Genomic DNA, 26,695 nt, shown 5'->3' with positions numbered 1-26,695 from the left:
TTCTTTTCTCTCTCTCTCTCTCAATATTCACCACTCTCCCTCAATATTGGCCCCTCTGTCTTTCTGTCGCATTGCTTTTCACTCTTTGTCCTCTGCCTATTTCTATTTTCTCAATTTTGCCTCATCTCGTCATTATTTCATTTTCATTTTATCTGCCTTCACTCACATTTGTTGCTCTCTCTCCATCTCTCTATCCCTGTCTCTCTCTCTCCACCCTGTTGTGGTGCACTGCAGTATTCTGAGAGGAGTGTGTCTGGATGGTGTTGTGTGCTCTGCATTTCTGATTTCTATGAATCTGCCTGATGTCTGTGTTGAGGTATGATGTGACCTTTGCAGTACAGTGGGGTCCAACAGTCTGAGACCACAAGTGAAAATATATGTCACGTCATTGCAAATTATATTATCAGCATAACAATTTGAGTGAAACTTTTCATTTAAAAAAGAAAAAAATACATTTGAGAATGAATTAGTTTGGTATTTAATTTTTTCTTTAATGAGAGCAGCACTCAAGCTGACATAAACTCTACAGTTTATCTTAAAAATATTCTTCCATTTTTGTTGTAAATTAAAAACAGTTAATTTTTAGGTTCAATAATAATAATAATAATTTGTAATGTGAATTTTTGGGCCCTTTTGTACTTAAAGCAAACTGAAAGTACACATTTTATTTAAAAAAAGATAAAAGTTGAAAGTGTATAAATATTCATACTTTCATAGCTATCATGGCACCTAACCCCACTCCTACCTACTTCTCAATAACATAAAATACTTTATGGTATGTATTGTATAAATATTTATTTACAGATATTTATACTCCAATTTGTAATTTCATCATGGCGATATTCACAGATATTAACTTGTAATTGTTCTTCTCTTACAGTTGTAGACGCACAGCCATTTGCACTAAAAATAGGAAATAACAGATTATTATTAATTATAGCATCACAAAAGTGATAGTGATGCTGCCTTAGCAACCTAGCAATTTTATGGGCTAGACTGAAGTACTCCAGCATTTTACAAAAGCACTTAACATGGATTCCTACTATGCAAACTACAATTGTGTGTCTATCTGTATATACCCTATATTTTGTGGGGAAGTCGTGGCCTAATGGTTAGAGAGTCGGACTCGTAATCCAAAGGTTGTGGGTTCGAGTCTCGGGCCGGCAGGGATTGTAGGTGGGGGGAGTTAATGTCCAGCGCTCTCTCTCCACCCTCAATACCACAACTGAAGTGCCCTTGAGCAAGGCCCCGAACCCCCAACTCGCAGCACAAATGGCTGCCCACTGCTCCGGGTGTGTGTTCACGGTGTGTGTATGTTCACTGCTGTGTATGTGCACGTTGGATGGGTTAAATGCAGAGCACGAATTCCGAGTATGGGTCACCATACTTGCCAGTATGTCACTTCACTTCACTTAAACATATCAGTCAGTGGTTGTTGCAGAGGCCGGCGTTATACAAAATGTGTTTGTGTGTCAGCAGGATGATTTATAGTGAGGCTTATGGTAGGAAAAAGAGAAACTGCCGAGATCTCAGCATTATTAAACCTCTCACAGAAAAAGGCTTGTGTTCATAAGAGAGACAAAAGAGATAGATATAGAGAGCGTGTGATTTTTAAAAGCTCTTTTCTATCTTTTGTAACAAATGTCTTTAACAAATAAAGCATTTACTGATGATAAACTCAGTAAAAAAAAAACTCTCAAACTGAAATGTCACAACCAGAAAATACATGTTTGTATAGTATGTATATTATATTCCGCATGTCACGCTTCACTGGAGCAAGGAGCGAGGAGACACGGAGATTTCCAATACGGAGTTTTATTGAGATTTTCAAACACACGGAACATGGAGCTTCAGGAATAGACGAACAATACAGGACATGGGAGACAGGGAGACACAGGGCTTAAGAACACAGGGAAATCAACGAGGAAGAACAGAAACAGGTGCGGGACAATCAAACACCAGGCTAGGGACTAATCAACTAATGAACATGGAACGAGGACAGGAACGGGAAGGCCAAATATGGACACGAGAGGAGGGGGAAACAAGACACAGGACTGACACTGCAATGGTTAACTGAATGGTTAAAAAATGTACTAGTGCTCATTGTTTGTTGCAACTGCTGTTGTTTGGAAAATCGACTCATGGTAGAGATACAGTATCACTTGTGTTGGATATAACGCAAGAGTCAGCATCTAGGAGTATGTGCATTTGTGGCTTTGGAAAAAATTGTTAGTAACCCCCCCCCCAGATTAGTTTACCCATAATTTAAAATTTTGTTATTACCTACTGTTGTTTGGTGTTGGTAAGATTTCTTAATGTTTTTGAAAGAAATCTCTTCTACTCACCAAGGCTGCATTTATTTGATCAAAAAATACAGTAAAAACAACAATACTGTGAAATATTATTACAGTTTTAAGTAACTATTTTCTATTGAAATTATTTTTAAAAGATAATTTATTCCTGTAATCAAAGCTGAAATTTCAGCATCATTACTCCAGTCTTCAGCGTCACATAATTCTTCAGAAATCATTTTAATATGCTGACTTTTCAAAAATAATGCATAGTCACTCTTTCCATGTCATTAATAGGGCTTGATTTTTCAATAAATTGTGTGAGGGACAAGTCGGTAATCACTGAAAATCTTGATGCCTGTCCTATTTGTTTTTGGCACACTTATGAGAGATGTAAATATGTCCGATTCGGGAGCTCTTTTCAATCAGTCAGCAGATCTGGTTCTCTGACTCTGTGACTCAGTCGTAGCAATTAACAGCCCACTAGAAGTTGAATTTCTGTCTGTTTTTCACACATGGTATTCAGCTAAATAAAATATTGAACAGAGCATGAGTACATAGATTATTTGCATGATTTACAAGACGGTGCTTTTGTATCTGTTTATAGCTTTAACCCTTATAATGCATTCACGTCTGCTTTGACTTAGAAGAGTTACATAACAATTTCTAAACATAGATTAAACAATTATTTTTTAAGAGTTGAGAGTCACTTTAAAAAAAAAAATATGTTGAGACTTTCCTCCTCCAAAAAAATGACCCAATAGAAAATTTGTGGAAGCAGCTTATTTTGACCTATAGTTACTTTAGGTTAAACACCCTCTTGCTGGTGTAAAAATAATGACCATCATTAACAATTGTTACGGGGTTGACGAGACGTGAGACGTGCGGATCTTCGCAAGGCTTTATTATAAAACATGGTCAAGACAGGCAGGGTCAGGAGACAGCAAACAGGTATGGCAGAGGCAAGACAGAGCAATCCGTGCAACAAGCGAGGGTCGACGATCGGCGTACAATATCCAGACAGGGCAAGGCAGAGAGATAATCCAATAAACACGGGCAGGGTCAGACACGGCAAGATAAACAAGGCAAGACTCGGAAAACTAGGACTAGAAAACGCTTCGTAAGGTAAACGGGCTAACAATACTCGGCGGTGAGCAAGAGCAAGTCCCAGGCTTAAATAGAGTGATGGTGATTGTGAAATGGTGATCAGGTGTGGGCGAAATAGTGAACAGCTGTGCAAGTCGTCAGTGCAATGGATTGTGGGAAATTGAGTCCAGTGTGCTGTGTAGTGTGAAAAGTCCATGTGGTGAACGGGTGACCTCTGGTGGTGAATGAGTGGAAGTGCAAGCCAGGATTCGTGACATAGCCCCCCCCCCAAGGAGCGGCTTCCAGATGCTCCTAAACAATCCAGTAGGGCGGTGGCGCGGAGGCGGAGCAGGGGGAGGGACGGAGGGCCAGGTCCTTGAGGACGTGGGAAGACCGGGGATAGAGGCAGAACCGGCAGAGCAGAAAACCAGGGCGGAGCCAGAGAACAGGTCAGGACCGACAGAGCAGAGGCCCACCAGGGCGGAGCAGACGGCACGGGAGCCCACCAGGGCGGAGCAGGCGAGACCAGAGCCCACCAGGGCGGAGCAGATGACCACCAGACCCGAGCATAAGACCACCACGGCGGGGCAGACAACCACCAGACCCGAGCAGAAGACCACCATGGCAGGGCAGAGGACCACCACAGGGAGGCAGACAGGGCAGGAACCCGTGACGGAGACTGGGATCTGGGCAGAATAAGGACAGACAACACCGAGAGAGCAGGGACAGACAACACTGAGAGAGTCCTTGTTGCAGGACAGGACGGGACCAGATTCCACCTGGGCGGAGCAGGAGACCCCCAGAGCCAGACAGCTGACCACCACGGCAGAGTAGACGGAGCCGGAGCCCACCAGTGTGGCGTAGACTGGGCATAGTATCTCCACGGTAAAGCGGACTGGTCAGGAAGCCATGGCAGGATCAGGGATCTGGGGAGAACAGAGACAGACACCACAGGGAGAACAGAGACAGACAACACAGAGAGAGTCCCCATGGTCACAGGAGCCGTGACCGGCCAGGTCGAAGGTTCACAGACGGCCTCCATGGCCGTGATTGGCCAGGACGAGGATTCACAGACGGCCTCCTTGGCCGTGACAGGGCAGGGCGTGAGTTCACAGACGGCCTCTTTGGCCGTGACAGGACAGGGCGTGAGTTCACAGACGGCCTCTATGGCCGTGACAGGGCAGACCGTAAGTTCAGGAACGGCCTCCATGGCCGTGACAGGGCAGACCATGAGGTCAGGAACGGCCTCCGTGGCCGTGACAAGGCAGACCGTGAGTTCAGGAACAGCCTCCGTGGCCGTGACAGGGTAGACAGTGACGTCAGGAACGGCCTCCATGGCCGTGACAGGGCAAACAGCGAGTTCAGGGACGGTCTCCATGGCCGTGACAGGGCAAACAGTGAGTTCATGAGTGGGCGCCACCACCTCGGGAGGTTCTGCAGCGGAAGCTGCCACCTCTGGTGGTTCTGCAGTGGACGCCGCCTCCTCTGGAAGTTCTGGGGCAGACTCGTGGACTGAAGAGGCCTCAGGAGCAGACTCGTGGACAGGAGAGGCCTCAGGAGCACAGTGTGCAGCCCACACACTCAAAATGGCAACCGCCATAACGGGAAGTACTGAGGTCAGGGGAACAGTCTCTGTAACAGACAGGGTTGAGGCCCTGGGAATGCCAGCTACTCGCACTGACATCAGTGGTGGGTCCATCACACTGGATATCAGACAGGGAACTTGAAGGACTGACCTTAAATCCTTGGGTGTGACAGACTCTGGCTGGAGCACTGTGACGTGGTGTGACTCTGGCTTGACAGCGACGACGTGAGCAGACTCTGGCTTGACAGCGGCGACGTGAGCAGACTCTGGCTTGACAGCGGCGACGTGAGCAGACTCTGGCTTGACAGCGGCGACGTGAGCAGACTCTGGCTTGACAGCGGCGACGTGAGCAGACTCTGGCTTGACAGCGGCGACGTGAGCAGACTCTGGCTTGGCAGGCATGACGTGAGCAGACTCTGGCTTGGCAGCGACGACGTGAAGGGGTGTTGTTGTTGCCGCCATTTTGTGAGTGAGTGCAGTGTTGCATTCCTCCGCGACACCCACAGTGAACGGAGAGCCCACACACAGCAAGGCATAGTCCATAAATTGACTGAGAGATGAACGGGGACCCTCGCGGATTAACTGAGTCTTGAGCGGCTGATTAATGCCCTCACAAAAAAAGTCTATGAGTGCGTAGTCCGGCAGATCAGAAAAATAGGCGAGGTCTAAGTACTCTTGAATATAATCCTCGAGCGGTCGCGAGCCCTGCTCGAGGGTTAATAACAGTCGTGCAGAGTCCATACCTGGCCAATGTCCTCTCGAAAAGCCGCTGGATCCTTGTGGGGCCGAGTATTCTGTTACGGGGTTGACGAGACGTGAGACGTGCGGATCCATTCGCAAGGCTTTATTATAAAACATGGTCAAGACAGGCAGGGTCAGGAGACAGCAAACAGGTATGGCAGAGGCAAGACAGAGCAATCCGTGCAACAAGCGAGGGTCGACGATCGGCGTACAATATCCAGACAGGGCAAGGCAGAGAGATAATCCAATAAACACGGGCAGGGTCAGACACGGCAAGATAAACAAGGCAAGACTCGGAAAACTAGGACTAGAAAACGCTTCGTAAGGTAAACGGGCTAACAATACTCGGCGGTGAGCAAGAGCAAGTCCCAGGCTTAAATAGAGTGATGGTGATTGTGAAATGGTGATCAGGTGTGGGCGAAATAGTGAACAGCTGTGCAAGTCGTCAGTGCAATGGATTGTGGGAAATTGAGTCCAGTGTGCTGTGTAGTGTGAAAAGTCCATGTGGTGAACGGGTGACCTCTGGTGGTGAATGAGTGGAAGTGCAAGCCAGGATTCGTGACAACAATCAAAATGCGGGATCATTTAAATGCAAGGTGTGGACTTTTATTACACCATCTCTTACCCACCTTTTTCCTATTCAGACGCTTTGGAAAGAGTTTTATGGTGCATTCAATATCCGAAACATTTTATGAGTATGTGTGTTCACTGGGAGTGAGCCCATTATCGTTGTGTTGCTTAAAGCACTGTTCAACAAATAGCACTACATGAATCCCAAATTATAATATGGATGAAAGAGCACAGTGGATTAATACAAAGGTTTCTGTGGCATGTCCTGCTGTTGGAGCACTAATTTAGTAAACACTTCTAGGTCATATTTCAGGGAAGTGACAAACAACTTATATGGTTGTATGGGTTGAAGGACTGTAAAAATGTTATATGTTTTGTGTTCGGGTCATTTGCTAGAAATGAAAATGTAGATTTCATAAATTTGGACTGTTATTGAACAATCATGGGTTGCATATCAAGTTAAATTAATGTAATTACATTTCTCCATTCCAGTGGGGTAGTAGGCTACTGGTAATACTCAGATTATTTGTTCTTCTTCTAGTTTTATTGAATGATATATTTAAATGTAATTTCTCATCAGTATGGAAATATACATTTTCATTTTTAATCAATCGAAAAGGAGTAAATGCTATAATAACATAGTAATAATATAGTAAAAAATGTTTTCACATTCACTCCTTAATGAGAAGCTGCTGATCAGATAAAGTATGGTTTTACTTAAAAACTATTTTTCTTAGCTTCCAAACAGTCCTGGAATGCGAACATTGTATGCAGATTTTGAATGCATTATGCGGGTTAAAAACCTTAAACACAGGGACCAGTTGCATGGAAAAGAGCGATTCTCTTTTTGTGTTCCACACAGTATTAAAACAACAAGAGGATGAGTAAATAATAGCATTCTAAATTCTACATACTACTAAAAATATATAGCAAAACTAATATTGCAGGTTTCTGTGAGAGTTAGGTTTAGAGGAAGTCCCACCATGAAAGAAAAATGTGTGATTGTGTGTGTATGTGTATGTGTGCATGTAAACATGCAGCATCCACTGTGAATATTCAGCACCATCATCTTCATGTTTTCCTCCCCGAGGCTTCTCATCATATGCATGCATATAGATGTGTGCGTGTGTGTGTGATTCAGTTCTAATGCAGCGCTGTGGAAAAGAGTGAAGGATGGAGAAAGATAAAAATGAAGGATGACAGAGAAAGTGAAAATATTTGTGTCAGCGAGAAAGAGCTTTGCAGCTTTCTCTACCTCTCTCACCCATTCCTCTCATGTGATGAATAGATGTGCCTTTTTTCTCTGCTTTTTTAGATAAAATTAATGATTCATGCTACTAATTTAGCAATTCCTCACGGTCTTGGCTGGTAATATGTCTATATCAATGTAATGAATAGTCCATTCCATACACTCTCTCACACACACACACACACACACACACACACACACACTGGATACAAACAAATGCACAGTTGCAACATTTCTATAAATAGACTGGCCGGGCAAACAAAAATAGATGCAGAGAAGAGAAAGCGTGGTTCAGCCGCCTGGATCTAAACACGCTGACAATCTGTCTCTTTCTATCTCTGTTTCTATCGGACACATAAGCAAGCAGGGGCTGAAATGAAAAGCAGGCACAGGGAACACATAGCTGATCTTCAGCTGGTGTTTTCACAAACAGCATGCATCTGTAATTAAAACACCAAGGGTGCTACTATAGCTTTCAACACTTTTTTTATTGGCTATTTTACAAAGGTTTTGAATACGGCTCCATATCCATTAGCCAATATATGCTAGCTGATGTTAAGATGAAGAGTTGACATCCATAAATGTATTGTGTAGGGATGTGAATTATTCTGATAATCGATTAATCAGTCAGTTATGCCTTTGAGTAATCAATTAATCATATTACAAAAAGCCAAATTATATTTTTGGTATTTTGAAAAAAAAAAAAAAAGAAAGTTATCCTTCATCCTGCACATTGTGGATGTGAATGTAATAATGTGTTTATGAAAGCTCTATGTTATGTGCAAAAAATGGTTAAATATAAATATGACATTCTAAAACACGAAACAACATTTGATTGCCCATAATAAATAAATATTAAAGCACAGACTAAATGTAAAGATCAAGTAGACCGATGACCGATATTTTAAACTGATATGACAAAATTAAGAATAAAAGGGCTCTGACAAAAACTTTATCTAAATGCTTTTAAATGATTTTATCAGCAAATTAGTTTTGAAAATTAACCATAAAAATGCTTAATATCTGCACCGATAATCCGCCAGGCCGATAATCGGTCGAAATAGCAATTATTAGCAAATTACTTGTGTTCTAGCATTTTCAATCTGCATTTAACATCAATCAAAAAGCATATTTAATGTTATATGTAGCAAAATGTATGTTTTAGTCAGAAGTTTTACATTCATTTTTCTAATGCACTCTGTTTTTTTTTTTTTTTTTGCAAATCCTGCAGTGAATAAGTGAATACAGTCATGGTTAAAGTGTGATGTTAGCTGTCACTATATAAACAACGTAGCACATCTTTGAGCAAATATTAATTTGATAAAACTATATTGAAACTATTATTCAATTGACTAAATTCTCTCTCTTTCTTACATTTTCTCTCAGAAACCTTGGGAAGTCGGGTCTACGTGTTTCTTGTTTGGGTCTTGGTGAGTAACTATAAGCTTTGGTTATCTCTGTTTAAGACTGAAATTGTTCAAAGTTTAAACTGGAGGAGACAGATATTTATTTAAAGCTGAAGTGTCTATTTTGATTTGATTCTATATTTGATTTTAAATGCTTTCATTTATCCCAGCTTATGCACGGACAACTATAAATAAACCACAACATCCATCTGAGCATCTAAACCAGCCTGACACAGCAGCATTAACTCAGTCATCAGGCTTTTGGCAGGGATACCTGTATTGTAACCAATGACAGTCAGGGGGAATGTTGGGAAATCTTTTGAAATCAATCATGATTTTACCAATTCTGGCAGAGGTTTTTGGCAGGGATACCTGTATTGTAACCAATGACAGTCACGGGGAATGTTGGGAAATCTGTTGAAATCAATCATGATTTTACCAATTCTGGCAGAGATTTTTGGCAGGGATACCTGTATTGTAACCAATGACAGTCAGGGAGAATGTTGGGAAATCTTTTGAAATCAATCATGATTTTACCAATTCTGGCAGAGATTTTTGGCAGGGATACCTGTATTGTAACCAATGACAGTCAGGGGGAATGTTGGGAAATCTGTTGAAATCAATCATGATTTTACCAATTCTGGCAGAGGTTTTTGGCAGGGATACATGTATTGTAACCAATGACAGTCAGGGGGAATGTTGGGAAATCTTTTGAAATCAATCATGATTTTACCAATTCTGGCAGAGATTTTTGGCAGGGATACCTGTATTGTAACCAATGACAGTCAGGGAGAATGTTGGGAAATCTTTTGAAATCAATCATGATTTTACCAATTCTGGCAGAGATTTTTGGCAGGGATACATGTATTGTAACCAATGACAGTCACGGGGAATGTTGGGAAATCTGTTGAAATCAATCATGATTTTACCAATTCTGGCAGAGATTTTTGGCAGGGATACCTGTATTGTAACCAATGACAGTCAGGGAGAATGTTGGGAAATCTTTTGAAATCAATCATGATTTTACCAATTCTGGCAGAGATTTTTGGCAGGGATACCTGTATTGTAACCAATGACAGTCAGGGGGAATGTTGGGAAATCTGTTGAAATCAATCATGATTTTACCAATTCTGGCAGAGATTTTTGGCAGGGATACATGTATTGTAACCAATGACAGTCAGGGGGAATGTTGGGAAATCTTTTGAAATCAATCATGATTTTACCAATTCTGGCAGAGGTTTTTGGCAGGGATACCTGTATTGTAACCAATGACAGTCAGGGGGAATGTTGGGAAATCTGTTGAAATCAACCATGATTTTACCAATTCTGGCAGAGGTTTTTGGCAGGGATACATGTATTGTAACCAATGACAGTCAGGGGGAATGTTGGGAAATCTGTTGAAATCAACCATGATTTTACCAATTCTGGCAGAGGTTTTTGGCAGGGATACCTGTATTGTAACCAATGACAGTCAGGGGGAATGTTGGGAAATCTTTTGAAATCAATCATGATTTTACCAATTCTGGCAGAGGTTTTTGGCAGGGATACCTGTATTGTAACCAATGACAGTCAGGGGGAATGTTGGGAAATCTTTTGAAATCAATCTTGATTTTACCAATTCTGGCAGAGGTTTTTGGCAGGGATACCTGTATTGTAACCAATGATAGTCAGGGAGAATGTTGGGAAATCTTTTGAAATCAATCATGATTTTACCAATTCTGGCAGAGGTTTTTGGCAGGGATACCTGTATTGTAACCAATGACAGTCAGGGAGAATGTTGGGAAATCTTTTGAAATCAATCATGATTTTACCAATTCTGGCAGAGATTTTTGGCAGGGATACCTGTATTGTAACCAATGACAGTCACGGGGAATGTTGGGAAATCTGTTGAAATCAATCATGATTTTACCAATTCTGGCAGAGATTTTTGGCAGGGATACCTGTATTGTAACCAATGACAGTCAGGGAAAATGTTGGGAAATCTTTTGAAATCAATCATGATTTTACCAATTCTGGCAGAGATTTTTGGCAGGGATACCTGTATTGTAACCAATGACAGTCAGGGGGAATGTTGGGAAATCTGTTGAAATCAATCATGATTTTACCAATTCTGGCAGAGATTTTTGGCAGGGATACCTGTATTGTAACCAATGACAGTCAGGGGGAATGTTGGGAAATCTGTTGAAATCAATCATGATTTTACCAATTCTTGTAACATTGTTTCACACACTGTTTTTCTGTCCACAGGTACCTGGGTGACATTTGGATCTCAGATCTCCGATGAGGTGAAAATTGTTTATTAATTTCACATGATCTTGGTACATTATTCATTATATATGTTATTTACACACTTATTTACACACTCATGTCATTCCATACTGTAACTTAAACTCCAACTTAAAAGAAGATAATTCTGAGAAATGTCGGATTGTTTTATATATTTTTTTTATATATATATGCAGTAGTCAATAAGCAAACATAAACATATCTAATGCATGATAGTCTGCACAAGTTTAAGTACTTTGCACCAAGATGATTTCTTTAAGGGGCCAGATTTCTGTCATCTTCTGCATGAGTTTGTGTGTGGATGCTTTTCTGTAGATGGCGGAGAGTTTGATGACGATAGCCTATGAGAATGGAGTAAACCTGTTCGACACGGCAGAAGTGTATGCTTCAGGCAGGTACGATTCCCACCAGTGCATGGGATGAGAGATTCTGTGGACTGCATTCTGCTGTTACTCCTCTGTCCTGTCAAGTACTGGATCACAAACATAGATTTGGGGCTGACTATGTGTTTGTCCCTGCCAGTAAACATGTTTTTTGAATGTATTTTGTTAAAAAGAAGTGTGCTTAATAGTATTCAATGTGGACTTGTAGTGCACTTAAAATCCAAAATAGTATTTGTTTCATAAAAATTCTAATTTTAGATAATATAAGGTTAATTAAATAAAAGGGCACTTAAAGTAAGTGTACTTACAGAGTATGCTCATATATTTCTTAACACACAAGTACATGTTGACTGAAGTCAAATCAAACATTTTACTTTAAAGTATTTTACTTTAAAATCTTAATTTTAATAATCTTTTGTCATTATTTAAAGGAATAGATCACCCAAAAATTAAAATTTGCCGACTAACATAGCCTACTAAAGCACGTGTTTTACCTATTAGAATATTAACTGTAGTACCGTATGTTATTCAATATAACATTAAAAGTCAATATATATTTAAATGTACTAAACTGCAACATTATTATTACAAATGCACAACTGCAAATATGTTTTGACATACAAGTTTCAATGAAAATTAAATGGCATTGAAGTATTTTAGTTTACCATAAATGCTTATCAGTACAATTTAACTGTATATTAAAAAAAACAAAAAAACAAAAGTAATTATACACTGTAAAAAAATCAAGCACTGGGAAAACTTAAAAGTTTAAAGCAACTAGCTTCAGGAGATTTTTGAGTTTTCTCAACTTGTTGTATTCAGTTTATACAACAAAAAGTAGAAACAAAAAATCTCCTACAAAAACAACTCAAAAAAGCTGGTTGTCTTAAACTTTTAGGTTTTCTCAACTTTTGTTTTTTTACAGTGTATTATAAAAATGCTTGCAAGTAGGTCAAAATACTCTAGCTCAGCAAATTGCATTTAAAATAAATTTAAACCATATTACTTTTTAGTGCAATCAAAATGCAATTGTCATGTCTAAAAACATCCATTTTAGTTCATACTCAAGTATATTCTTTTAAAGTGAAATATTTCCTTAATAAGCGTTCTTAAGCACTTTTCTTCTTAATATGCTCTCTCCTTATTAAGTACTCTTCTTTTTAACAAGCTCTGGTTGTCTTCTTTTTACATAGCTCTTTCTGACTACACAGAATTGAGCTCTTTATTTGTAGGCAGTGGTGTAGTCGAGTCCAGTCCTGCTCCTGGAGGGCCTTCCTGCAGAGTTCCGCTCCAATCCTAATTAAACAGATGTGTTGGAGCAGACTGGAGCTAAACTCTGCAGGATGGAGGCCCACCAGGAGAAGGATTGCACAGTCCTGATGTAGTGTGATATAACCTAGCTACTTAGGTAAAAAAAAAGGTGGAGTGAACTGAAGAGCTGTTTGGAGATCTAACGACATACTGATCGTCATTTGGAGCTGTGTAGATTACATGAATGACCCCTGAAAAGTCAACATGTCCTGTGGTGTGACATGCTATACTCAATCTAAAACCATTTTCAAATAACTAATTCTTTTATAATTATTATGCATGTGTAATGGAGGCCTGCTAGGAGGGGTTACACATGCATCTTTTGTGACCTGATATTAAATGAATATTTAAAAATCCATACACTGTAAACTGACCGTGGTCAAACATACACTTTCCTTAAGGTTATAAAGCCTTCTGGATGATATTTGATACACAAATTGACGTCTTCAAATTATCAACATGATGAAAACATTGCTGGAGAAAAAAAAACTTGTACACAATCTACTACATGCCTACTGTTGTGTTACTGATATATCTGTTTTTTAGCAAGTAAAAGATTGTTTAGTATAATTGTGAAAATATGCAACTTCAGCTTGTGGTTTTTACTGATGTTTATAATGTAAACGTAATAACTTAATTTTTTTGGGAATAATTTAAGATGAATATTTACTGGAAACTACTGGAAATATTACTACTAAAGCAATTTTATTTGATTATAATTATATCTTTTTTTTTAAGAAAATGTATGTTAAAATATGTGAATCAAACATGATCATAAGGCTTTTGAGGAATGGTTATTTGTCTATCTCTCAGTCATCACTTGCATAGCATTATATTTTTTATTCCTCGAATATAAGCTCCATATTCTTCTGTATTATACTATATGAGCCAAAAAATCTGGATAAAGCAAATATAATAAAAAATAAAACAACAAAATGCACAACTTTCAAAGTTTCAAAGTTTCAATAAATTGTTCCATTTTGAAAAATCAGATTTTATATGTCAGGCAGTAAAGGGCCTGTCGAAATTGATGTTACATGCTACCCAACTATATTGTGTATTTTGAAACTCATTTTATAGTTGATCAGCGTTTATTTATTTATTCTTTTTTTTCCAAATCTATTTAGGAAATAGTTTGGAAAGAGTCAGTGCTAGTAGCCAGGTCACTCTTAAATGCACAGGTCACTACAGTTGAAGAAGCATGTCTCTCCATTTCACGCCTCCAAAGTCCTGCATACAGCGGGCATCTGGCTGGCAGACGCCTCTGGTGACCTACATTAGGACTTACATGGTCACACATAGTCAGTTCCGCTTTCACATCAGCAGAATTCCTGAATGTGCTGAAATTATATAGGTTTTTACTGAATTTGCCTCACAAATTGAACTGTAGTGGAATCAACCTCACTTCTCTAAGGCACCATTTAATTTCAGACATTAGTACCGCAAATAAAAGCAAGAAATCTGGATGAACCTCATCTCCAATCACAAGGTCATTAGTTTGCCTCTTCCTTTACTTTTTATTTAATGTTAGAAGCTTTTATTTTCCTTTATTGGAATAAAACTATAGTTTTTACTTCTGTCTTTATAGTAAGCTGTCATTAATGTCCCCTAACCAAACAATGTGAGTCAAGTTAAATGCTTTAATACTTTAGTGAGGTTGTGTTACATCCTGACCCAAAGCATAAGAAATAGTAATGGTGATTATTTTATATGCGAAATTATTGGATATCATTGCTTTATTCACTGGTGTCTTCTGGTAAACAGCACTTGTTTTAATGTGTACAGATAGTGGAGGCTCCTGTAAAAGTGTGATTATGGCTTTTTTTATATTTCTCTCTATTTCCCTTCAGCCTCCTCTTGTTCTTTATGTCATGTTGTTGCCCCTCTCGCATTTGTTTCTATCTTAGTGTTTCACACATTCTTCACATAAACCCTGTAAATGTGAATTGATTGCACTGAAAATAACTGTGTAGGGATAATTAGCAAAAAATATACATTAAGTGGCATTTGTGTTCCATGCAAGTCAAACATGAAAAAATGCATGTATGCAATTTTTGAATATAATATAATGTTTAAAAATGTTTTTGTAATGTTAAAAAATATATATAATATGACCACTGTAATATATTTAGCCATTTTTGGTTCTCAGGTAAAATCTGCTTTAAGAATGCGTAAGGTATTTTCTAGAAAACTAGACTGAGATTGAGACTTTTTTATTTCTTTATTTGTGGTGTAATAGTAATAATAAAATATATTTTCAGATTTGTGTCTTTGTTTTCCGCAGGGCTGAAATCACTCTAGGGAATATCATCAAAAAGAAAGGCTGGAGGTGACCTGCTTTTGTTCTTATGTCTGTCATTTTTTATTAATTTTGTGGCAAAACTGTTTGAGTACATGAATAACGCAGCCTACTATACGTATTCCTTTGTCTCAATTTATGGAAAATGTTTTTATGTATTTCTGTGCTCTGGTTATGGTCAATCTTGGATCAGTTTTGGAAGAAAAAAAATGTAGGACAGTATTAGGTTTGTCCTCACTCACACCCAAAAATCTGTTTCAGACGGTCCAGTTATGTTGTAACGACTAAGATCTACTGGGGAGGACAGTGAGTATCTGTTCAGTTCTATCTTGTAGTATCTTCAGACCAACACAAAATATTCAGAATAGTATCAAAATGAATATTTGTAACCGCACAAGTTCTAAAATAAAGGTTCTTCAACTATTTGTCTCTTTGTTCTTTAACTATAAGTCTTTAACTATATATAAATCTTAGGTGATCAGCAAATGTAGTATGTGATAATTTGTAAATCTGCAGTCAACAATCAATAAATGCAAAAGAAAAAAATGTGAACACGCTTGATTTTGTGAAGATAAACAATTTTACAGACTTTTATCCAAAAGTAAATTGCGATCCGTTTTCACCCACTAAATTGAAAAAGAAAAGTAATTGTGACTTTTTTTTTGTGACTCGCACAATTTTGACATTTTTTCTCAAAATTTTGAGTTTATATTTCACAATTCTGACTTTTTTCTGTTGCGTGTAAAGTCAGAATTACAAGACATCAACTCACAATTCTAAGAAGAAAAGACAGAATTGTGAAAAAACTCGCAAAGGCAAGAGAAAAAGTCAGACTTGTGAGATAAAACATTGCAAGTTTTTGTTTTTTATTCAGTGGTGGAAACAAGCTTACATAATATACAAATAAAATGAAAATATTGTGTTTAAAATATAGGTTATTCAGTATTAGCTGCTTGTTCACCGTGTTGCAGCATGCTGATACTTAGTACAAGTAAAATTGATTGCATTTTGTGTGTATTCAACTTGAGAGGTTTTCTGACTCCATATCCTCTCTGACATTTGCATTCATAATCTTCAGGGCAGAGACAGAGAGAGGCCTGTCCAGAAAACACATCATAGAAGGTAAAGTGCTGTTTATGACTAATAAGACGATCTCAATAAAGCAGACAGATGATGTCAGTGACGGTGATGTGTCTACAGGTCTCAGAGGTTCCCTGTCTAGACTACAGCTGGATTACGTGGATATTGTCTTTGCCAACCGAAACGATGTGAACAGCCCTATGGAAGGTCTGTAACTTCTTTTACATCTTTCATGGCATGTGTTACGGATGCATAATTTATGGCATATCGCTTATCACAAGTGCTGTTGTGTGTTTGTGTTTACAGAGGTAGTACGTGCGATGACATTTGTTATAAACCAGGGTATGGCCATGTACTGGGGCACGTCCCGCTGGAGTGCCATGGAGATCATGGTACGTTCTGTCTTCTCTCATGGTTACACTTTATTCTAGGGACCAATTACTACGACTTTTGCCTCAATAAACTCTTAATTTGCTGTTAAGGTAAGTTAGTTAGTAAGGATTAAGAGATCTAAAATATGGTCATGAAGAATAAGGCGTTAATATGTGCTTTATAAGTACTAATAAACAGCCAATATACTAGTAATATGCATGCTAATAAGCAACTAGTTTATGGTGAGAATTGGTCCCTAAACAAAAAGTGTCTTATCTGTTTCTCATGTAAGTCAAGCCTAAAGGTACTCACAGTTTAAAGTAGTTAAAATTATTGCAAATCGCCTTTCCTAATAATGTGCTAGTTAGCAAGTTCCATGACTAAAGAGAGGGTCACCCCAGGGAAGAGAGGGGCGGGATGAGCAGAGATCATTAGCATTTAAAGAAACATGCATTAAAACGGCTTGCTGAAAACAGAGCTGATTTTGACAGGGTAAAAAGGGTGTTTTTTTACACTACCACTGAAAAAGTATGTTATAGACTTTTCATTAAGACCCTAAAGAATCATGTCAACTTGTGGAAAATGGGCATCTGATGACCCCTTTAAGGATTCAATTCATTTTTTAAACAGATTCCAGCAGTTTCCAATGCTGCATAAGAAAGAAAATGGGAAGTGTATTTTGTAAATATATTATGGAAGCCGTTTCTGCCACGAAATAAAAATAAAAAGTAATTGTGACTTTTTAAACATGGAATTGTGAGAAAGAAATTCAGAATTCTGAGCATTTCGAATCTCTCGCAATTCTGTTTTTTCACTGCCACGGAATTAAAAACTAGTAATTGCGACTCAAAATTCAGAATTCAGAGTTTATTTTTCACATTTCTGACATTTGTTTTCAGAGTTTACATTTCGAAATTGCAAGTTATAAATTTGCAATTGCAAGATAATATCTCACAATTCTAATTTTATATCTTGCAATTCTGATTTTATATCTCTCAATTCTGAGAAAAAAAGTCTGAATTGTGAGATATAAACTTAAGTTGCCTTTTTATTTTAATTTTTTATTCAGAAACAGACTACCATAGCTTATTACATTAAAACATATCAATGTAGCATTTGGTTGTGATACACTTCTACTACTACTGGCAAAACAATTTATTAAATTAATGTCTGTACTGTTAGTTAGTAACTCCCCAACACTGCTGTTTAGATTGATTGTCAAGATCTGGGCCACTGAAAGGACAGTTTAACCCCTTCTTTTCTGTGTGTTTGTGTTTTTAGGAGGCATACTCTGTAGCGAGGCAGTTTAATTTAATTCCACCGGTATGTGAGCAGGCAGAGTATCACTATTTCCAGAGGGATAAAGTCGAGGTGCAGCTGCCAGAGCTCTACCACAAGATCGGTCAGTCAACAAGAGTTCCCTTAGAATGAAATTTAAAACACATAATTTAACATACATTGAAGCCTTTCATTTATTAATTTTTTCCATTTTAATTTTAATTATTACAAAGTGCACTTTTTAAAGTGACTTAAGTGTGTTAATAAATTCATGAAAGTGAACTATTTAAACACACTCAAATAACTTTTTATTGCATCAAGATTATCTGCAAATACAGATTATCTATAAATGCAGATTACCAACAATGTAGAATTACTTTAAATATCTATGCCATTAAACCAGGTAGCTAACAATAAACATGTTGGTGTTATGTGTATGTGTCTTCTCAGTTTCCTGTTTGCCCTTATTTGGTTTTGTTCCGGTTCTTCTCATTAGTTCATCATTAGTTAATCATTGTTAAGTCTTATCACCTGTGTTCACTTGTTATCTTGCTTGCTCCTTAATTTGTATGTCTTTATAAGCTTTCAGTTTCATGGTAGACTTCGTCCGGTCTTAACATGTTGTAACGTATTATTGTTTGAAACCCTGTTTGCTCATCACTCTTTGAGATTAAACCTATTCACTTGAATTACTGCCTCTGTCATCTTCTGAAGAGACGTTACAGAGAACCGGATCTACAAAGAGGATGCTTACGGCTGAGGACAAGCTGTGGGGTTTGCGGCAGGCTGGCCGGAAGCTGGAGTGGTATGTGGAGGATTTTATTGAGCTTGTTCGCCAGCTGAGCTGGCCTGATGCTGCTTTGGGTGCATGTTTTAAGTCGTGGCCTAATGGATAGAGAGTTGGACTTGTAACCCGAAGGTCGTGGGTTCAAGTCTCAGGTCCGGCAGGGATTGTAGGTGGGGGGAGTGAATAACCAACACTCTCTCCACCCTCAATACCACGACTGAGGTGCGACCCTTGAGCAAGGCACCTAACCCCCAACTGCTCCCCGGGCGCCGCAGCATTGGCTGCCCACTGCTCCGGGTGCATGTTCACTACTGTGTGTACACTTGGATGGGTTAAATGAAGCACAGATTCCCAGTATGGGTCACCATACTTGGCCACACACCACTTCCCCTTCCCTTCCCCTGGTATAACTAATTAATCTAATATTAATTTTATTTCTAAACGGCTCTAATTTCGAAGTGAAAGAAGTAAAGGAAGAATTCCAGTCTCGCTGCCCAGTCCCCTCTGAGACACGCCATGTCCCACCAGCTCACCCCACGCCAGGAACCTCCACATGCTGCGCCAACGGTCCGAACAGCCTGCCTAGGCACAATCATCCCCATACCCTTCTCAGCACCACCATCGTCCTCAGCCCAGAACCTCCAAGCCCGCCGCCGTTCGCGACCACCGCAATCCCGCCGCCATAAGCCCGCCGCCGTTCACGGCCACCACAAACCCGCTGCCGTTCGCGGCCACCGCAAGCCCACCGCCGTTCGCAGCCACCGCAAGCCCGCTGCCATTCGTGGCCGCCACACTTTTGCCCCTGGGAGTACTAATATAATATGAGGGAATGATTTGGAATCCAGAGTCCGCTCCAGTGCCCTTCTCTCGAGGGCCAGTCTCTCCAGCGCCCTTCTCTCGAGGGCCAGTCTCTCCAGCGCCCGTCTCTCCAGGGCCAGTTCCTCCTGCGCCCGTCCCTCCAGTGCCCACCTCTTCAGGGCCTGTTCTTCCAGAGCGGGCCCTGGAGAGGGTCCGCCAAGCCCGCCGCCGTTCGCGGCCGTCACACTGAGAGTACTAGTACAATATGAGGGAATGACTTGGAATCCAGAGTCCACTCCAGTGCCCGTCTCTCCAGGGCCAGTCCCTCCAGCGCCTGTCTCTCCAGGGCAAGTTCCTCCAGCGCCCGTCCCTCCAATGCCCGCCTCTCCAGGGCCCGTTCTTCCAGAGCGCCGCCAAGAGCCCGCGCTTCCAGAGGGCCGCCAAGTGCCCGTTTCTCCAGGGCCCGAGCGCCCTCAAGTGCCCGCTCCTCCAGAGCGCCCCCCTAGGGTGGACTTCCCCAATACATTTTTTTTGGGGGGGGGCATATAGTCACTGCCTGTGTGGCCAGGTCAAGGACCATGGCCTCCCGAGTCCCCAGATCCGCCATGGGCTCCCCGAGTCTCTTGTCCCGCCATGGATTCCCGAGTCTCCTGTTCCGCCCTGGAGGCCTCCCCTGTGTCCATGTCCTGCACCAGCCTCCAGGGCGCCCACCCCCCCTCCCCGTTGGAACTGTTACATCGCGGGACGCGCCTTCCGGAAGGGGGGAATAACTGTTGCATGTATGTGTCTTCTCAGTTTCCTGTTTGCCCTTATTTGGTTTTGTTCCGGTTCTTCTCATTAGTTCATCATTAGTTAATCATTGTTAAGTCTTATCACCTGTTTTCACTTGTTATCTTGTTTGCTCCTTAAAGTATGTCTTTTCAGATTCGTGGTAGTCTTCATCCGGGCTTAACGTATTGTAATGTATTATTGTTTGAAACCCTGTTTGCTCGTCACTCTTTGAGATTAAATCTATTCACTTGAATTACTGCCTCTGTCATCTTCTGAAGAGACGTTACATTACAGATGGCAGTTAAGCTAACATTGTTTTAGAGAAATCATGTCATTGCAATGGCAGTTGCTAAGCTGGTATATATGCTGCCCGTACGTTTTCAGTGCCATGGGAAATGTCATGTGACTGATCTCTCTACTTTATGTTAGAGCTCTACGAAGCTGATGTGGGAAAGCTAAAAGCCAAAATTAGTCTGTTGAAACATATAGCTACTACAAAGTAATTAACTATTTCTGATGTTTTTGATGTTTCGATGTTTCATCCTACAAAACTAATTTCACCAATACGGAAAAAAATGGCAGGATGTATTTATCATGTCTACCTTGACCCCCTGCTCCGGCGAGAAAAGATTTGAACTGAAAGAGAAAACTGACAGAAGTAGTATTCTACAATGATATGCTGCAAATGCAACTTTTTTAATTTGTGTAAAATCGTTAATTTAAAGTTTAAGTTCATGGATTAATTAGGACAGAGGTCAACTCTAACTCCATGTCTTGTGACTGTCACATGCTGCATCAGGTGTTGGAGCGATGACCTGGTCTCCTCTCGCATGCGGGCTGATCACTGGAAAATACAGTGATGGTGTTCCAAACTGTTCAAGAGCCGCGATGAAAGTGAGTCCTAAAGAGTTTGTCGACAGCAGTGGATTTTCTCTCACTTCTCCTGAATCTCTTTTCAATTTCCAAGTGCTGTTTGGTTTGAATTTGTATCATCTAAATCATATTATAATCATGAATAAATCCATGTGAGCAATGATAAATGTTCAGTTGTGTGACTGTGTGTATTAGGGCTATCAGTGGCTTAAGGAGCGAGTGTACAGTGAAGAAGGGCGCAGACAGCTGGCAAAAATCAAAGAGCTCCACTTGGTGGCTGACCGGCTGGGCTGCACAGCTTCTCAGCTCGCCATTGGTGAGTCTGTCTCTATATCTTTGGTGTAGGGTGGCCATATGTGCTGTTCATACGGGACATGTCCTGGCTAGGATTTTAATATTGCCTAAATCATTCAAAGTAGTTTGACCAATAACTTGCAGGTATTGTACATAATTGACCAATCGTGGCGCTGCGCATGAGAAGGTGAGATCTACAGAGAACGATCAAATGCACACGTGTTTGTTCGTTCATTTGACTTGAAGCTTCGCTGCGCACTGATCAAAAAAGACACCAAGATAGGCGCGAGAGCGAATCGAAAGCATAAGGAGCCATTTGCTCTGCTCTCATGAATGGCACACAACGATCTACCTGCACAGCGCAAACAGCCAAAACCTGGATATTTTAGAGATGGTCCTCACTACAGAACACAAGATCCAGGGGGCGAGGTTGGATCCAGATCCAACTCCTCCCACCTTACATATACCTAAACCTACCCGTCTCCACCCCCTAGATGTGGATCCAACCCCGTCACCTGGACCTTTGTTCTGCAGTGAGTGGCTACTGATATTTTAGGCAATATAGAAATCCTGGCAAGGACGCATCCTGTAAAAATGGCCCATATGGTCACCCTATTTTGGTGTAAATGGTCTCGTCCACTCTCAAGCTTATTTTGGCCAAGAATCGTTCACTTATATGAGCTGCCCAACTCCCAGAAGTTGTATAAAGTCAGCCAGACAAATTAGAGCATGCCAGACTGAGAAAGTGCTTGTCATTATTGTGCGATATGCATCATATGGTCATTGAACGGTCTATGCTTTCAAATGTCTTGATGTTTATTTTAAATCCCAGTGCTTGTGTACAATAATGTTTTGTGAAATCTCTCACTCAGCATGGTGTTTGCGTAGCGAAGGGGTCAGTTCTGTACTTCTTGGTGTCTCCAATACAGACCAGCTTCTTGAGAACCTTGGAGCCCTGCGGGTAAACCACACACACACACACACACACACACACACACACAACCATTTAAAAGCTTAGGATTGAAAAGATTTTTTTAATGTTTCTTAAGGAAGTCTCTTATGCTCACTGTGAGTATTAGTTTGATCAAAAATACACTACAAATTATTACAAATGTGAAATATTATTACAATTTAAAATAACTGTTTTCTATTTGAATATATTAAAAAATGTAATTTATTCATGTGACTCCAGTCTTCAGTGTCACATGATCCTTCAGAAATCATTAGGTGCGTTTGACTTGAAGAAGCATGGCTACAGAAGGCAGTCAACCAGAGTAGCTGCTTGCAGTCGGGGGCGGAGTTGAAAACGGAGCCTAAAGCCAGATACTTTCTGCTCCCGTTAGTAACGCTCACACGGTGTTTGCATGCTCTATCACAGATGAAGTGAATAAAATGCCATATTTGTCAAATACACAGACGTTTCAGAAACATTTTCATGAGCAACAGAAAATATTTTTTTATACTGCTTAATACAGTGCCATCTTTTCAAGAATAAAGTTCAACATAATCATATACTATTTAATTACTAATAAAGTGGAGGTATGCTTTTATCAGTGTTTTTTGATAAACGTGACTCAATATAACATTGCGACTACAGTAAAAAAGCTTTTACTGTCCTAAAAACACAGATTTGTGGCCATTATTGGAATTAAAAAGGTTAGAATAAACCCGAAACACACGTTATCGTTGTCGTGGTGAGTTTGTCCAATCGTGAAATAGTTGTGTCGTCGTCAAAGCTCCTGCAGTCACTCTGAAGAAACTGTGCTGGCTGAGTCACGAAACGCTCTCGTGGCACTTTGATGGCACACGTGTATGGCAAGCCGTTTTGACTTTTATTCCTTCTCAGGATATGAATTCTTGATATCAACAATTCAGTTTTTACTAGTAAAAATGTTAATTCTTGATATCAGGAATTATATTTCTACTAGTAACAATGGCTATTTTTGATATCAGCAATTGCATTTCCACTAGTAATAATGCTAATTCTTGATATCAACTATTTAATTGTTGATGTCAAGAATTAAATTGTTGATATCTGTAATTGTATTTTCACTAGTTAAATGTCACCATAGGCTGCCATTCAAAATCAGTTGTTGATATCAGGAATTATATTTCTACTAGTAAAAATGTCTATTCTTGATATCAAGAACTAAATTGTCACTAGTGACAATGTTAATTTCTAATATCAACAATTTAATTCTTGATATCAACAATTAAATTGTTGATATCAGAAATTACCCTCCCAATTGTTGATATCAGAAATACATTTTCAGATATCAGAAATGAACATTGTCACTAGTGACAATTAAATTGTTGATATCAATAATTAACATTGTTACTAGTGGAAATGTTATTGCTGATATCACAAATAGCCATTGTTACTAGTAGAAATTTAATTTCTGATATCAACAATTAACATTTTAACTAGTAAAAATGTAATTGTTGATATCAAGAATTCATATCCTGAGAAGGAATAAAAGTCAAAACGGCTTGCCATACACGTGACGTGGCGTCGGCACCGTCTCAAGTCGAACAAAATTTCTAACCGGCATGCACTGCTTCAAGTCAGAATTTGACCGATCTGCACAGCGCTGTGTTAAGTCGAACGCACCTATTCATTTGTGAAAAAGAACTGGTTAATTGTACTTGCAGATAATATAATATTAATGAAATAATAGACTACTTAAGTGTACTTAAAAAGAATAAACTTTCAAGAATGTTTTTACATACTTTAAAAAAGTAATAATCAAATTAAAAGTCTTTAAGGTCTTTTGTCAGACTTTTAAAAAGTACTCTTATTTTGACGTGTTGATTAGCATAGTAAAGCTCATTTAAAGTACTTGATTATAATTTTAACTAGTGTTATTTTATATTATTTTACATATAGTTTATATATTTTATTTGTTCTAAATTGTCATTCATCATTTGTGCAAAATGCACAATTACAAATATATTTAAAATACAAGTTTCAATATAAATTCCATTAATATGTTTTATTTTACCTTAAATGCTTGTCAGTATATTCAGAAGTACACTTTAACCAAATTTTATGAAATTACATATATGAAGACATACTTGAGCCCTTCTTCAGTGGGTCAAAAAAGCTATATAAAATTAATTATAAACTATAAAACATTTTTTTTTTAATTAATGGACATAGATTTTAATGTCTGAAAACATTACATTCAGTTTGCACTACATTCAGTATGTTCTTTAAAGTTTACTGTTTTCATAATAAGTACTCATTTTAAAAGTTCGCTGATGTGTACTTTTTCACAAAGGCTATGATGTTCTGATTTGACGGTCAAACAAGGAACAGTTCTCGTTATTATGATTAAAACAGTTGTGCTGCTTTATATTTTTGTGAAAACCGTGATGGAGTTTCTTTTAATGCACGATTCTTTGATGAATAGAAAGTTTAGAAGAACAGAATTGATCTGAAACAGAAAACTTTTGTAACATTTATAAAAGTCTTTACTGTCTTTTTTGATCAATGTAATGAATCTCTGCTGAATAGTGATCTTACAATCAGACAGACTTCCTAATAAGATGATTTTCATATTCTCACTAGTTGCTGTCTCAGATGACGCCTCAGACTGTGAGCGAGATAGATGCTCTCCTGGGCAACAAGCCTCACTCCAAGAAAGAGTCACGTGCGTGAGGGAACCAGAGAGATGACATGAACATGTGCAGCCAGAAAAGACAAAGAAAGCAAGGGGGAAAAGATAGAAAACGGCATACCATCGCTTTTCTGCTCTCCCGTATATTACAACACCTGCATGCCTTCTGCAACATGCTTCCAGCCCATACCGCACTGCTCTCTGTAACCCTCCTCAAGTATCCGAACATAACCTACGAATTAAACACGGAAACGGCTATCTGCAACATCACAGAAATGCGACGAACAACAGCTGTTATCATTTCTTTACTCTGAGAGACAGAAGTCTCAGTCTTCCACGAGGAAGTACTGTCGATTGTAGGAGGAGAATGGAATGAAAGTGGCAAAAAGCTTGTTTATTAGCAGGCCCAGACGGAATCTGCAGACTATCTCGCAGTTTCCGCTGCAGACTTCCGCTGTTTCCACTGCCGAATTTCCATTGCCAAATTCTGTGAAATGGATCAAATGTGATAAAAGTGGAGCTAAGAGTGGTATATTTTTATTGGCAGCTGAAAGCATTGTCAAATTTACCAAAATATTTATTAAACCAACATGCACAGGGCAAAAGGATGTGTAGGACTTTGCAAATCATGGGCGTTCTGTGGAAATCTGTGCAGATTCCGCATGGGCCTGGTTGTGCGGATGTGTGTTCAAGGAAGTACGAATACTTGTGCATGCAGTGACACTTGGAATCAAACTCTCCGTTGCTGGTGTTACACCTGAGTGACTCGGAAAATGGACGCTGTGTGACGCCAAGCGAAGATGTTTCTGAAAGCTGCCCGTCCTGTTTGTTGGGGTGTTCACTGCCTGTCACATTTAATTCTCGCTGTGCAGGAGAGCGTGGCAAACACTCCGGCATGTGACAGGAACAACATGCAGCAACTGCAAACAGCTGTTTGGACACATCACAAGTCTTCCTCCATTTCCCTCCTTTCCATCTCTCCTTGTGTTTACAATGGTGCACCTGTCCCTTTAAGAGAATTTGTGCAGTTAGGGGAGTGGCGTCTGAGTGTGTATACGGTACCTTGCAAATATATTCAGACCCTCACCAATTTACTTTTTTTAAAAACAGCTGTTTTAGTCATTATTGCTATGCCTAACAAACATCTAACTCTCAGTAAACTTAAAGGGTTAGTTCACCCAAAAATGAAAATTCTGTCATTAATTACCCTCATTTCGTTCTAAACCCATAAGACCTTCGTTCATCTTCGAAACACAAATTAAGATATTTTTGATCAAATCTGAGCTCTCTGACCCTCTGTAGACAGCAACGCAACTGCAATGTTCCCAGGTCCAGAAACATAGCAAGGACATCGGTAAAATAGTTCATGTGACAACAGTGGTTCAAACGTAATTTTACGAGGATGCTTTTTGTGCTCAAAGAAAACAACAACATATTTTATTCAACAGTTCTTCTTCCCAAGTTACCATCTTCCACCATTTTGGAGAGTACAGAGAACCCTCAGATTTTATCAAAAATATCTTAACTTTGAAACGACATGAGGGTAATTAATGATAGAATTTTCATTTTTGGGTGAACTAACCCTTTAAATTGATGCATAACTCATCCCACACTC

General features: G+C 39.5%; 1 protein-coding gene across 1 annotated transcript in view; it reads left to right on the top strand.

Moving 5' to 3' along the window:
- LOC306870838 (voltage-gated potassium channel subunit beta-3) overlaps positions 1-26,695 on the top strand; it is a gene marked incomplete at its 5' end in the record, with an annotated part of 45,730 nt that extends 19,035 nt beyond the window's left edge. Inside the window, 13 exons of the mRNA XM_079418269.1 lie at positions 8,909-8,952; positions 11,176-11,213; positions 11,530-11,609; positions 15,193-15,237; positions 15,469-15,513; positions 16,286-16,329; positions 16,408-16,494; positions 16,594-16,679; positions 17,941-18,061; positions 21,093-21,187; positions 21,362-21,482; positions 22,333-22,421; positions 25,032-26,695. Coding sequence (XP_079274395.1) covers positions 8,909-8,952; positions 11,176-11,213; positions 11,530-11,609; positions 15,193-15,237; positions 15,469-15,513; positions 16,286-16,329; positions 16,408-16,494; positions 16,594-16,679; positions 17,941-18,061; positions 21,093-21,187; positions 21,362-21,482; positions 22,333-22,421; positions 25,032-25,121 — 985 coding nt within the window. The 3' untranslated portion in view covers positions 25,122-26,695. The remainder of the gene's footprint in view (positions 1-8,908; positions 8,953-11,175; positions 11,214-11,529; positions 11,610-15,192; positions 15,238-15,468; positions 15,514-16,285; positions 16,330-16,407; positions 16,495-16,593; positions 16,680-17,940; positions 18,062-21,092; positions 21,188-21,361; positions 21,483-22,332; positions 22,422-25,031) is intronic.

This window comes from Barbus barbus, assembly GCF_936440315.1.
Source record: "Barbus barbus genome assembly, chromosome: 6".
Lineage (NCBI taxonomy): Eukaryota > Metazoa > Chordata > Actinopteri > Cypriniformes > Cyprinidae > Barbus > Barbus barbus.
Note: the sequence above shows the minus strand (reverse complement) of the source record. Positions and strands in the feature narration are given on the sequence as shown.